The sequence below is a fragment of the Xyrauchen texanus genome, chromosome 44 (genome assembly GCF_025860055.1).
Source record: "Xyrauchen texanus isolate HMW12.3.18 chromosome 44, RBS_HiC_50CHRs, whole genome shotgun sequence".
Lineage (NCBI taxonomy): Eukaryota > Metazoa > Chordata > Actinopteri > Cypriniformes > Catostomidae > Xyrauchen > Xyrauchen texanus.
In genome coordinates this window covers 11,486,909-11,501,963 of record NC_068319.1, presented here as the reverse complement: position 1 = coordinate 11,501,963, position 15,055 = coordinate 11,486,909, and the positions used below count along the sequence as shown (strand labels likewise).

General features: G+C 38.0%; 2 protein-coding genes across 3 annotated transcripts in view; one reads left to right on the top strand and one right to left on the bottom strand.

The window, feature by feature from the left end:
• Window positions 1-15,055, top strand: part of LOC127636477 (zinc finger and BTB domain-containing protein 21-like) — a 203,291-nt gene that overhangs the window by 94,513 nt on the left and 93,723 nt on the right. The window lies entirely within an intron of this gene.
• The window catches only part of LOC127636478 (UV radiation resistance-associated gene protein-like), a 137,903-nt gene that overhangs the window by 106,552 nt on the left and 16,296 nt on the right, over window positions 1-15,055 (bottom strand). For both annotated transcript variants that reach the window (XM_052116951.1, XM_052116952.1), the window contains one exon: window positions 1,626-1,731. In XM_052116951.1, the coding sequence (XP_051972911.1) occupies window positions 1,626-1,731 (106 nt within the window). The remainder of the gene's footprint in view (window positions 1-1,625; window positions 1,732-15,055) is intronic.

Here is a 15,055-nt window from a genome sequence, read left to right as displayed (position 1 = left end):
GCTTGATATGAAATGCTGGTTTATACTGCCATCTCTTATAGAGGAGCAATTCTCTGAGACTGGAAAGACAATATCCCCACTAGAGAGTGAAATACTGAATTTTGAATTAAGTTTGACAATCTGCTGTTAAATTCTGTCAAGCATACAGCAACTGTAAATTTACCCTTTTATACTTGCAGAGGAGCTTTATGGATACTTAACATCGGTACAATGTACCAGGTGCAAAGGAATAGAAAACCCAACAGGCCAGATAGGATTTATGAATTTAAAGTACATAAAATTATGCAGAATTAGAGGTCTGCTACCCAACCAGAGCCCGATGGGACCCGATAAACCGTCTGCTTTCAGGCCGGGTTTGGGTCAGTTTTTCTGAGCATGACTTTCCAGTTCCAAGCTCAAAGCCAAGGTCCAAGCTCTGGTTATTTCAAGACTGGACTATTGTAATGCTTTGTTGGCTGGCCTCCCAGCTAACACAATTAAGCCACTGAAGATGGTCCAGAATGCAGCAGCACATCTGGGCTTCAATCAGCCAAAAAGGGATCATGTCACTCCACACTTGATTTCACTTCACTGTTTGCCTGTAGCTACCCACATCAAATTCAAGGCTTTGACTCTGGCCTTCAGGACAGACAATGGACCCGCACACACTTACTTCAATTCACTTCTACAGGTCTATGTTCCATCTAGCTCTCTGCGATATTATAGATCTGCAGATATCATCTCATCTTTCTATGCTCTAGTAACTGTACTGTAAAACTTGGCAGTTGTTGAACTTTGTATGTCAAATAGGTTGCTAAGTTCTTTAATCGTAAGTCGCTTAAGTGGATAAAAGTGTCTGCTAAATGACTAAATGTAAATGTTATGTAAATGATTTCGTTTGTAGGGGTTCGGGTTTGTAGGGGTTTGTAATTCATGGAAAAAAATAAACAGGCCTTCCTCACTTGTTTCATGCACGTGCTCTATCTCAAAGACAAGCGCAAATGCAGGTTTAGGGGCTGTTCAGCATGTTTTTGAGTGCATCTGCTGAGTTTTCAATGATTTTTCTATGTAAACATGTGCTGGACAGACTTCTTTGACCATTGCACCACATCTCGCAGGATCACATAATTTTTTAGAAACCGTGTCAAATTAAAAAGAACTTGCACAGGTGTCCCAAAGATTCAATGTTCTGAAGATGTTCCATTTGAAAAGAGGACTCCATGTGACTGTAACATGTGATTCCAGCAGAGTTTCAGCTCATGATAAGCCAATGTTTTTCCCTTGTGCTCTAGCATGTGGAGGGGCCGTATTGCTTTGTGAAAACTCTGTATGTTTGCGGTTACTATACTGTTACGAAAGTTGCCTACTAATACTTCCATAAAATCCAGCCTACTGAAACAAATGTACTTGTTTGGAGAATAACTTATAAATAGATTGAGCAATTTCAGGTTCCAGTCGAGTACGGGCTTAAAATCTGACGGTAGCAGTCAGGTCACATGGTCTAGGGTACGGTCGGGTTCTGGCTTCATTTTAAGGTCTGTGTAGACCTCTATCCAGAATATAAGAATAATTCTGAGCAAGAGCAGATGAACATATCTAGTAGGTTCCCAAATAAATCCCACAATTTCCATTTATTGGGGTCTCACCTTCTCTGTGCAGGTAGCCGTTGTCCTCAGTTTCTCTTCAATTTCCATACCGATCTTCTGAACAGTCACCTGAGTCTGCTTAATAGCTCTCTGTGCAGTATGCAGCCTGAGAAAGAAACAAACACATATGACATTTTACACTTTGTATACATCACTATAAATCTGATACTGGACTAACACCTGGGAGCGTTTGTATTATTAGAGCTGATTTATGATTGTTTTTAGAACAAAATTTAAAGCAAATTTTGAAAAGGAAATGATGGACTTTACGTGTTCTGATTATGTCCCTTACTACTGCGCCATGGCCCTCACTGCCACTACATTTTGAATCTGAATGTTACTTTGATAATCTTTCAGCAAAATTCAAACACTGTTGTGGTTATTGTGGCGAATTAAACTTTTGCGTCAGATATTGCCACTTTGTGTCTTTAATTAAAATGTCTATGGTCTATCCATGTGATGATTGGTAAAAACAAACAAACATGAAAATAGGTTACAATTACAAAATTAATAGTGAGGACATGCCACCCAGGTCACATGAGCGTTAACGGCAAAATTACTTCCTTGGAGGACAATCTTATGTAGACTTCATTAGCAGCCCTTCAAGGGTTCAGAAAGGCCATTTGGACTTCACCTTCAAAGACTAAACAAACATATTGTATACAGTAATCAATAATTGGATCTTGACTATAAGATCCTATCAGATGACATCAGGCCAATCGAAAGAAGTATGACAGCGGACAGACACAAACACCCACACACAGATGCAATGGAAACGGAACTGCCACATGTGAATAGGAGATGATATCACACCATATATTTGCACTAATTAGAGAACACATAAACTAAATCCTCATGACTGGACATGTATACGGATGGGAGGTCAGGACCTAATGTCTTATTGTTTGTTTGCTGATTGGAAACCAAAGGCAATGGCCTTGTTATGACAAACTTTTCTAAATAACAACAACGTTAAGTGATTAATAATACCGCATATGGGTCTCTCGATGGGAATGTTTTTGTTTACAACCATTTTCCGGCTGTTTTTGTAATCATTACCCATCTCATTTCATGACACCTCAGGTTTTACAACCACAAAAATTGTTTCAATCCCTGACATTCAATGGCAGTTTATATGGACGGCGAAATCTTTAATCCTTTTAAGGGATACTGCAAAGCATCGCCATCAGAATTGAAGGGTCTGTGCTGCAACATATTATGCAAAACAGTCGTTATTTTAGCAATTCTGTCTGGTGACATTGGTGATGCAAAAATTACTTCAAATTTAAAGTCTATTCACGCCTTACTCAAAAGAAAGTCTTTTGTAAATCTTTTTGTACATTTGGATTTCCTTAGAATAATAACAGCAGCATTAGACAAGAATTTGTGGATTACAGAAGCCATCAATCATGGCCTAACTGTGTTCATATGAGCTTTCAGCACCACTTTACTTCATGTAGAAAAAAGATTTAAAAAAAATCTAAGGCCCAAATATAGAAACCAGATAAGATGTGAAAAAATATGATCACCGTAAAGTAACGTGCATGTACACACAGACCTGAACCTCTTCCATTCATTTACTCACGTTTTTTACAATGTAGAAAGTCAATAATACCTAGAGAAAGCAATCCATTTGCATTCCCATTCATCTTATTGGCAGTTGTTTGGCTGGTGCATGTACCCCAGGAAGTACATTATTTTAATTCTGATTCTTTGTTCATTGGCACTCAGCGCCAGTCACAAAGGTTTTTGAGCCAATCAACTAAGCTGTAAAAGTCATGTGATTCTCACGCAGGAGCACCAATTTTTTTATACAACATGTCAGGTAGAAAAGAACCTCAACTTTTAAAAGGGCATCATGAGAGACCTGCATAGTGTCTAGATTTTCAAAGTGCAAGAACTTGTTACAAATGGTCCCCAAGTTCTTTTCATGCTTTTTAGAGCCCTCCAAAAATCTGTGCTAAAACATCTATTATATAGTAGGGCTGGGAAGTGATGCCGATTTCCAGATTCATTTCTGATTCACAAGCTTTTGATTTGATTGCAAATTCAATTAGATTCTGATGTGTACAATAATCTTCGATACAGTTATATATTGGTATATTTCAGTTAAAATGTCAATTTTACTTAAAAATGAAAGATTCTCTCTCAGCTAATGCAGTAAATTACACCGTGGACCTTCTAAATAGGTACATTACGAAAATATACATTTTGAAAATTATAATTTATCATTAGCTTTTTCATTATTTTGGTCATATTTTATATTTCTAAAAATGTGCAAATCCATGTATTCCATCAATAAATGTGATGTCTTGAAATTGAATATCTTCTGTAACATGTTTATGGTTAATTTGTACCATTTACAAATATTTATATTGAGTTGAAGAACACGTGCTAAAAAAAAAACGGTACGATCTCTTTAAGAAAAACTGCAGTTCAATAAAGAGCATTTCTGTGATTTGGTTGACCACACATTAGCGAGAGAGGAGTTGAATGGCTTCTCCACTGCATCTTTGCTATTTTTAATTGTAAATATACAATCCACTTTGTTTCCCACTCTCCTTTCACCTCCCACTCACTCACTTTCTCACTTAACCTCAGTCAAAGGCTCATTCTCACTTGGAGCGATAAGATTAGCATATATTCACTGGACTCCACTAGATTTCTCTGAAATCCCTGCAACACTCGGAAAACCTGGCAGAACACACGTTTACGAATGCAACAATCTCAGATTGAAAGAAACCCTTGGGGAACCTCAAAGAGATGCAAAAGACCACAATGGGCATTTAAGGAAATAAAAACCCTCTCATTATTAACTGACCCTCATGTCGTTCCGAAGGTGTATGACTTCATGTCTTGCATGAAGAACAATAGGAGATATTCAGCATAACATTCAAGATTTTTATACAAGGAAAGTGAATGGAGACCAATGACAGCCATGGTCACCATTTAAATTAATTGTATGAAAAAGAGCAGCTTGGGCATTCTGCATAATAAAGAAATTCATACAGGTTTGAAATGGCATGAGGAAGAGTCAATGACTAAAATGTTTTTTGTGAGAACTATTCCTTTAATAGAGGAGATTTTCCTTCCATATGCTACTGCATAATCAAGCAAATTGCACTGAATCATCAAGTTGATGATGAGGCCAACACTACAGTTGTTGGCCTCATCAGCAACAATGAGTCAGCGTACAGAGGAGGTGAACCAGCTCACAGAATGGTGTAGAGAAAACAATCTATCTCTTAATGTTGATAAGACTAAAGAGATGATTGTTGCCATCAGGAGGAGCCAAGCAGACCACTCACCACTGCACATCAACGGAACAACTGTGGAGAGAAGTGAAGTTTCTTGGTGTGTACATGTCGGAGGACCTCTGCTGGACTCTCAACACAACCTGCCTAGCCAAGAAGTCAGAGCAGCACCTCCACTTCCAGCGGAGACTGAAGAGAGCAAAACTCCCCCCTCCCATCCTCACCACCTTCTACAGAGGGACGATAGAGAGCGTCCTGACCAGCTGTCTCACAGTGTAGTACGGAAACTGCACAGCCTTCGACCGCAAGACCCTACATTTGTTAGAACATCTGAAAAGATCATTAGAGTCTCTCTACCCACATCGACACCACACACAACAACTGCTGCTTCCGTAAAGCCACCAGTATTGTGGACGACCCCTCTAACGGACTCTTCACCCTTCTGGCATCTGGCAGAAGGTACAGGAGCATTCGTGCCACCAACAGCAGACTCTGCAACAGTTTCTTCCCTGAGGCAGTCAGATTACTCAACACCCTACTGCCTCCCAATGCTCACATGGCCTAGTCAAACGCCTAACCCAGTATGACTCAAAAACACACCTGCACTTTACAAAGCTGCATCAGTCACTTATTACTATGAAATTCATTTATGCTATACTTTTGCTATACCTAAATATACATATAATTATGATATACTTATTGCTGCTATAATACAAAATAGTTTACAGTCTACAGCTTATTTTCTGTGTATTTACTGCCCTGTGTATTTATTGTCCTGTGTATCTATTGTTCTGTTCTGTGTATTTATTGTCCTGCACTCGGTTTTGTATTGCACTTTATGCAGTCTTGCATACTGTTCTGTGTTGTACCATGGTCCTGGAGTAATGACATTTCATTCCAATGCATAAGCTAAATAGAGAAATGACAATAAATGCCCACATGTCTTGACTTGATCTTCACCTCTGTGGGGCCTTGATTTTAACCCATCAGAGGGGGCAACAAGTTCTTTGTTATACAGCTTTATGGCTTTTCCTACAGTTCCATTCTTCCCAAAACTCTTATGGTGATGACTTCATTACAACACACTTCATTCATTAGCAATCATCAAAATGCAGTGATCCAATCATAGATTCAAGAAAGAACCGAGAGATGGCCAGCTTCTGATCCAAACCATCAACATTATCCTATGACTAGCACTGGAGAATTCAAACAGTTTGTTTACAAAGGTTAAGTGCCAATATCAGCACAGTGAAACAATACAGACTAAAACTTCCTGAGCAATTCATCTGGGTTAAGTTTGTGCTGGTTCAAATATTGACCTTTAGTCCATGCTAAAATGCTCTATATCTGCTATGAAGTACAGCTGACCTGCCATAGACCTTTGACACACTAAGCCCAATGCACACAAACATAAAAGATACCAATTTTTTTTTTTTAACAAACTCCACCTGAGAACTTTGTATATAAAACAAAGTTTTAAAATGTTCTATGAACAACTGTATTAACATTTTCAAATACATTTCATAATTAATACTCACTACCAGTCAAAGGTTTGCACATACCTAAACATTCTTTACCATTACTTTTTTCACATTTTAGAATAAAAAGTCATCAAAACAATGAAAATATGTGGTTTATGAAGTGACATTTTTTTTTTAAAGAAAATCGAAACAGGATACTTTTTAAACAGTATAAGTTCTCATGCATTTTGTAAAAATGTTTTCTGCTTTTCCTTTAATATCCATTCTAATTAATCAATTAAAAATCTGTAAATACAATTTTCAATAAACAAATATTAAATACGTTTAATAAATGTCAATGTTAAATTTGGATCAACACCCATTAATGTCTTTCTTCCATGGAACACAAAAGTAAATTTTAGGCAGAATGCTATTTCGGCAGACAACCTCAGTTACTATTCACTTTCATTTTATAGAAAAAAGAAGCAATAAAATGTAATGGTGACTGCAGTTGTCAGTCCCTATCATTCGGCATAATATCTGCTTTTGCAGAAGAGTAAATGTTGGTGAGTAAATGAAGACAGAATTGTGAACTATCCCTTTAAGATCATGATAAACAAATTCAGTTAAGGGTGTCCAAACTTTTGACTGGTAGTATCTATAAATTCACATACTTTTCTATACACCTCTTTTTCTGCAATTTGAGATTGTAAACTACACCCCTTGTGCTCATATTTGTGGCCTCTCTTTTCCTCCCTCTTAATGTCTCTCATGTTTTCCAGGCAGCACTCTGCATGAGCTGGCCAGGGCATAAATCACTGGGCCTTTAAAATCCATTCTGTAACAAGTTCACACAGCGACAGGAAAAATATTATTATATTTTTATCAGCCGTGTCTCTCTCTTGCTATATGCAGGGTGATATGACAAGTTGATAAGTCAGCTAAAAGCTGATTTGACAGCTTTATCGTTGCCGTGATTGAGATGGAGAAATCTGATAGGCCACTTCCCCCAGGTGAGGGGCAGTTATCGCTCAATCGGATTTCAAGCATGTCTGCACTCTTATCAGCCCTTAACCCGTCTGCAAGTTAACACCTATCTCACCCAGCCAATCAGAAGAGGGCACAAGAAGTTACCCGGCAACCAGCAAGTCAGCTCAGACATCAAACACACATTGTTGTAAAAACACAAACGCCTCTATCACAACAACTTTCTTTTCCCGCGAAATACATTGTAAAAACTAGGGCAATGACTTTTGCAATTGACATCAAGGAAATTGGTTAAAGTAGATTACAATAGATTACTACTGGTGTTTGTTGTTACTATTCCTTAAATTTGTGTTTAGGGTTTTGAACAAACCCCTTATCTCAAGTATACTTCTGTGCATAATTTGCATAATTTTGCTACGGACAGACATGAACACGGTACCTCAAATTGTGCAGCTTGGCGATTAGAGGTGTGATAATACTTGCAATAGGATGTCATTTCTGTAAATTGGAAAAATATAAAAAGACAGAAAAATCCCATAGATTTACATGGAAGAAAGGACCCAAGCCATATCTATGGGCCAGAATATCATAGAGAAATACAGGTGGGCTCTTTTGACTTGGGCCAGTAAGCAAACAAGTAATCAACCAGAACACACTAGCACCACCCAGCAATAGCGTAGCAATCAACCACCTAGAACACCCAAGCACCCTCTTTCCACAGACAAGCAACTCTCTAATATTTTCAGAAAATGTAAAAATCTATTCCACCTAAATTTCAAAAACAGCTTGTGGCATCCCAGTACACTGTGTTAGTAGATTATTGGATGGATACACACCGGCAGAGACAGAACAAAACGTTTGATCAAAAGAATTGAGGGGAGAGAAAAAATGGTTATAAACACAGAAAGGCATTACCTCCTTGACCTTAAACATGAATTAATTCCCTCCAGAGTCGCTGGAACCAGAACAGAGAGACATTATTGCAAACAGTGTTCTATCTCTCCTCTTTTTGTCTTTCTTTCTTTCTCCCTCTCATTGTCGTTATCACTCCCACATTTGCCCTCAGTGAGTTTATTAGTTTACAGTCCAGTGATCACCAAATAAATCTCAACTATTGTTTGTTTGAAAGTCAGCAGCCCATTGTAAAATCAGACCTAAAAATTAAACAGGAAATAAAACATAAAAAAAGACATGCTTCAGGAGAACAAAGATAAGGATTGAGAGGTTTTGACAGCCGCTTTAGGCCCTATGAAAAAGATCCAGAAAGATGAAAAAAAAAATGTAAAAACCAATCACATTTTGTTGCCATGCAGTGAAAACTTTGGTTTGTTTGAATGTGTAATTTCTGCACTTGTAGCATCACCAAACAAATGAACAGTATTTCAAACTCAAACTCACGCCATTGGTTGAACCAATGTTGCTGTGTCAGGCTGGTCGAAATGCTCAAACAAACAAAGCAATATTCTGATAGCACCACAGAGCCACACTGTTAATACTATTCAGGGAAATCAACTAATAAAAATAAAGTATTTTAAAATCAAAACATTTTTTGCATTTGCTTTCTCATATCTTTTCAATTTTGAGAAAGCCTCTTCCATGGAACATTCCACGGATCATTTTGTGTGCGTGTGTATTAGTGTGTGTAGAAAAGACAAAGAAAGGAAATGAAATACAGTCTGTCTCGTTGGTATCTATAAAATGGAAGGGATGAAAAATGTTTTCTGTCTCTTGTTTTATTTGTATAAATGCTGATAAATGCCCTTATATCAGGTGATAGCCAGTCTTCTGTTGTCTTTGCCATTCCTTCACGTCCTCGTTCCCTCCTGGTGATAAGGGTCAAACACACACAGTCACACATACACACACACACACATTCAGTCTGCCAAAGCCACAGAGTCAGGGACAGATCTGTTTTCACATCATGCATAATTTTATTTAAATTTAAAGTATTCTAAAACTTTCCAGCTTAATATGCAGAGACAGCTATAACCAAACAATTTGTAGGTTGATTCCCCAAAAAGTGTGGCTTTGTTATTAAATTATTGCTCTTTATGTCTGAGCATCCCGACCAATGGTGTGAGTTTGGGGTGGGACCATTTATTTTGCCAACCAATGGAAGACGGGAGAGGGAGTTTTGGAAACCTGCTTGAAAACATTCTGCTAGTAGCACAGAAAGTACAGACTACAGATTTAAACTCAACCATTTTTCCCTGAAAAATTATCTCTGCTCTCATTACACTGGAATGATTATACCACAAGTGTCCCTGACAGATATGTTTTCCACTGTAGTCTAATAACTACACTCTCAGTTCATAAATCACAGATAAGATACACAGCCTGTGTGAAGGAATCAGAAATATTGGGTCTTACATACAAAAACACGCCACATATTTAAACCAGGTTCCAAATATCCTTTACAGAAAAGGGAACAAAAATACTTTTATTGCACAATGAACAAGTGACACGACATGGAAAAATCTTGAGTGCAAACAACTCTAAGGGATGCGAGCCTGAACGGAAAAGAAAACAAACACGCGAATATCTACAGTGGTCCCCTACCTGCTGCTCAGATCAGGAGAATGTCAACACCCGCCTCCATCTACACTCACCTCAGAAATCGCCATTGTCTCCTGTGCTGAGGGGACAGATAAGATTGTGCCACATGAAAATATTTAGGCCTCCGACATTCCTGCCTGGTCTTTACCAAAAGAAAGCCGATCCTTTAGACACTTCGTCATGACATCATCTGTGCTAAATTTTGTTTAAGAGTTAAATTTTGTTGTTTAGTTGCTTTGCAATGTGGTGGCAAGTCTATTCTTGTGCATTCTCACTTGTCGCCAATTCAGGATGACAAAAAATATCGTACAAAAAAAAAGTGGCCCATTACTTTCAAGCATTAAAGGCACAAATCCCATGGTCTTTGGAGTGAAAGCAATTAGGTCATATTTCTGCTTCTTTTTTAAAGATAAGACAAGGCAATTCAAAATGGTTACTCCTGTCGATTAAGCTTAACTTATACTGAACACGGAATATTCCCTTAAAGAGTCCATTTAAGCGTTTCAAGCACTATTTTGCATCATTTTCATGCAAAGTGCCTGTTGTCTATTTTCATAAATTTCCAGCTGTGAAGAATAGCTACCCTCCTGATTAATCAAACAAACAAGGCCAGTTCCTTCACATGTGCCAAAAAAACATTCATTTCAACATGTATCCCGTAATTGGACCTAAAGGGAAATTCGCTCTTACAAATCCAGGTGTAGGAGTTCAAGATCTCCAGCTTAGCTCATGTAAGCAGCAGATTTGCTCTGTTTTGGGGCCTGTAAGCGATCAGGCCCTCCGAGTCATGGCAAGGAGGCGTTCATGTTCTGCTAAGCCTTACGTCAATGTCTCTCAGTACATTCAGTTGTCTTCTATAATGTGCATTTCATCCAAAGTTAAATATTACAGCTTTGGGACTCCACCATTATGTGTTACATAAATTTCTATTAAAACATTGTGGCCATTCAACCCAACAGACAGGGAAATGCATTACACACACACACACACACACACACACACACAAATCCAATGTGCATGCCAAAGGATAGAGTAATCACAAGTAGAAAGCAGAAAGAATGCACTCCACATTTACCCAGAGTGATTAGATTTGACAACACAAGGTCACAGATGAAAGAGAGAAAGAGAGAGTAGGACTTAGTGAGCTGACTTGATGTACACATGTGGGCAGCTGTCTACATAAACAGCATTCTAACCAAAATAGAACCTCATTAGTAAGTGATTTGAGTCACTCTTCATAGGCTGCAACTTCGTTAACTACTACTTAACTTACAGCATGCGACTACAGCCTCTTGGGAGAACTCACTAATGCCTGCAGCAGATTGTAATGTCAGGATGTATCTAAGCTAATGATTTGAAACTGTAAAAAGAGATTTTCACACTTTTTGACCAGTGAATATCCATGATTTTTCCATGAACTACTGTCAATCGATACAAATTTTTTATCAAATTAATAAAATGATGTGCTGATTAAATAATCAAATATACTATATACAGCGAAAGGCCCCCAAATAAGGGTAATTTTGAATATAATAAATATAATATATAATAAATATTTTAATTCTGACTATTCAAATACATTACATCATATTATTACAAATATTGTGGCAACAGACAAGCAAAAAATTGGCAATACAAAAAGTGTTTTTAGAAGTCAAAATATTGTGTTTTATTTCCATATCTTTGAACATAACCCTATTATTGGCCTACATCCCTCTGTACTATTTTCAAATGCTAGGCCCAGTCCAAACTAATGTGTTTTCATTAAGATCTTTTTCTCTACGTTCTGGCCTTTTGTCCACACTCAAACATCATTTTTGATAGCGAAAACAGAGCTTTTCGGAAACACTATCCCAAGTGGATAAATTTGAAAAAGCCATCTTTGCGTTGTAGTCTGAACAGTGAAAACGGAGATATCTGAAAACGATAACATATTTGTTGTCATGTGAAGCAGTCATGTGATCCATTCAACTCAATTAAGATGGCGGCCCATGTTGTAGCGCCGTTGTAGTGCCTGATATTCACATTGATAAACATACATTTTACTTTGTACAACCTTCACACTCTATTCCTTCAAAGGCGATGGGATGTTTAATCGGAATTGCTGTCTGGCCACGGAACATGAGGACAATTCCGTTTCAGAATGGAACAGCGATGTTTTGCAAGTGCATTAAGGGGATTTAAGTGTTTTCATTCATTTTAGAGTGGATGAGCAACTTTTGGAAAACACTTGAAAACGATAGTTTGGACGAAGAGCATTAATAAAAGGAAAACGGCATTTGCAATATTATCCAGATCAATGTGGACGTAGCCTTAGTCTATCTAATCAAGCGTCAGATGGATGCTTTTGAAATATTTCACTTTGGTTGGGTCGTTTCCCACTAGTTTTCAGCATCTCTAGACCTCTGCGATGTTTTTAGGATGAAATGAAAAGTTAAACATAGTTTAAAACTTTGAAAAAAAAAAAAGAAATTCTCGAGAACCCTGCATTCTGTTGTGCTCAGTCAAGCTGTCTTTGAGCACAAGAGCGCCCCATCTGTGGAAGGCTAAGTTGCCTGGTCACTGGTTTGACGAGGAGTGTTGCCGGTTCAGCTGGAGCGCAGAATGCCCCGTACTGCATCAAGTTGGTACATCAAGCTTGAATTGTTTTGATAGTAGGAAAATTCCTTTTTATAGAATTTACGTATAGGTCGAGACCATGATTAATTGCGTAAATTTATTTAAGCTTTATTTTTCATGTCATTAAAAATATTACATTTTTGCATTAAATCAAAAGTCCTATATAAAATATTTTGAATTCCTGATGTTCACACGAGAACTCACATTGTTTAACACTAAACACAATGCAAATTGTGGAGTGGTGGTGGTGGTGTAGTGGTCTAAAGCACTAAACTGTTAAGCAGAAGGTCGCTGGTTCGATCCCCACAGCCACCACCATTGTGTCCTTGAGCAAGACACTTAACTCCAGGTTGCTCCGGGGGGATTGTCCCTGTAATAAGTGCTCTGTAAGTCGCTTTGGATAAAAGCGTCTGCCAAATGCATAAATGTAAATGTAAATTCCACTGCGAGCCAGTGCGAACGAACTTCTCTCATGTGCTCATGAATGCGAAACAAGATTTTCACAGAAAAATTGCTTTCGGTTTGTTTCTCACAAAAAGTTATAATTTGCCTTCAGAGGAATTGGAACATGATGCACAAGCCGCATTGACTACTTTTACAATACTTTTGGAAACTTTTTAGAATTTGAAATGAGTCATTATCAGCTGCATATGAATTGAATAGACGAAACAGGAAATTCATTCAAATGTTTCTTTATAAGTATGTCATATGGGTTTAGAACGAAATGAGTGTGAGTGAATGGTGATAGAATTTTCATTTATGGGTGAACTACTCCTTTAGACTAAAAGTTTAAGTTGTGGCAGGCAAATCTGTATTTCAACCAGTGGTTAAATCTACTCTGAATTAGCACTCTTTGGACTCTTTATTAGTACCAGTCATGGAAAAGGTGACGAAGAGATGCTGATTCACTTCATCTCTTTATTAAAGCTTCTCTATAAGCAGGGTTTCAATGTCCCCTCAGACCTTCTCGACACTATTATAACCAGTCCAAACACCAGCATCAGTTTTCTGATGGCCAATGAGAAGATTAAGGCGAGTTTGTTTTTCTGTAAAGCATGGCAGGGGTTTGCGGTTCTCGGGGTCGTTACTTTAGGATTTTGAGGGCTTGCGCGTACCCAGCTGTTAAAACTGTACCCGATAATCCGGTCCAGAACCATGCCTTCCGGCAGGGAAGCGTACGATCCGCCGACCTGCTAAAAGGTGCTAAAAGCAGAAAGGGCTTATCGCCACGGCACCTACAGGGTCACTTTGCTGAACAACGCTGCCCTTGTTCTTTGACATGCTACTTTATTGACCGGAGAGCGGGTGAAATCAAAAGGCAAATATAAAAATGAGGAAGGTATTTGAAAAAGAAATATTTTGAGATTAATTTGTTTAAAATATTTTCTCCTATCCCATCTTAACATGCAAAGATAACTATTAGGAAGCCATATGTAGATTGACTGAGTGCTATCAAAACATTGCTCATTTGGTGAGAATTTCAACCAGCCCAACCCGGCAACATAGGCTAACCAGTGGTGTGAGTTTGGGGCAGGGCTAATGGAAGATGAGTGTAGTGTTAGGTAATCCTGAAAACAATCGTTATTTTTCGATTTCTGTTTAGTGACACTAGGCTAGTGGCGCTAAAATTTCACAAGTCCGATTTAATTAAGACACAATGAATGGAAACGTATCAAGAACATAGTGGATGTAATACACTACATTTAGTTATATTACATAAGACAAATAGACAACTATGACAATTCCTCACTCAAAAACGCTTTTGAGTGCTCAGAGTGTTGATTATTCCCTGGGTGAACCAGCTGTGAGGAGAAAAGGGAGATAAAAGTTGTATTCAACTTCAAGCAGGAATTTCCTTTAACTTGCTTAAGCCTGACTGAGATAATTTCCTGTATGAGGATGTAGAGAAGCAAAAAAACAAAGTTTTGAGGTAATAATGAAAGAACACCCAATGAGCAGAAAAGCTGCAGGCAGCATTAAAGTTATTTACTCACCTACATATCTTGAAAAGTGTGTGACTTACTTTCTTCTGTAGAAAACAAAATTAGTTTTTTATAGAAGAATGTCACATAAAGCTTTGGCATGGCTTAAAAAGATGGAATTTAGCACAAAAGTCATAAAGATGACTTTTGTGCCATTTTTTTTATTGATTGCCTTTATGGAGCTTGACAGTCTCGTCTGCCTCCACTTTCATTGTATGGAAGACAGCAGCCTGAACATTCTGCTAAGCCTCTCGCTTTGCATCCCATGGACGAAAGAAAGTCAAATAGGTTTGGAACAACATGAGGATGACTAAATGATTACATAAATGTAACTTTTGTGTGATGTAACCCTTTAAAGCAAGCGCTAACCTTATTTTTGTGGCTACCTTTTAAACCAAACACACAAAACTGCTCTCCACAAACCGCTTACACTTCAGCCTATGATTCAGACTAATAATCATAAAAAGCAAAAACAAAAGCAAAGGCAAGCACTCATTACAACGGCTTTTTTTGCAACTTGAACTAATGTCGATCACTGAATCGCCACTTGTTTCCCACGAGCACCCTGTTAT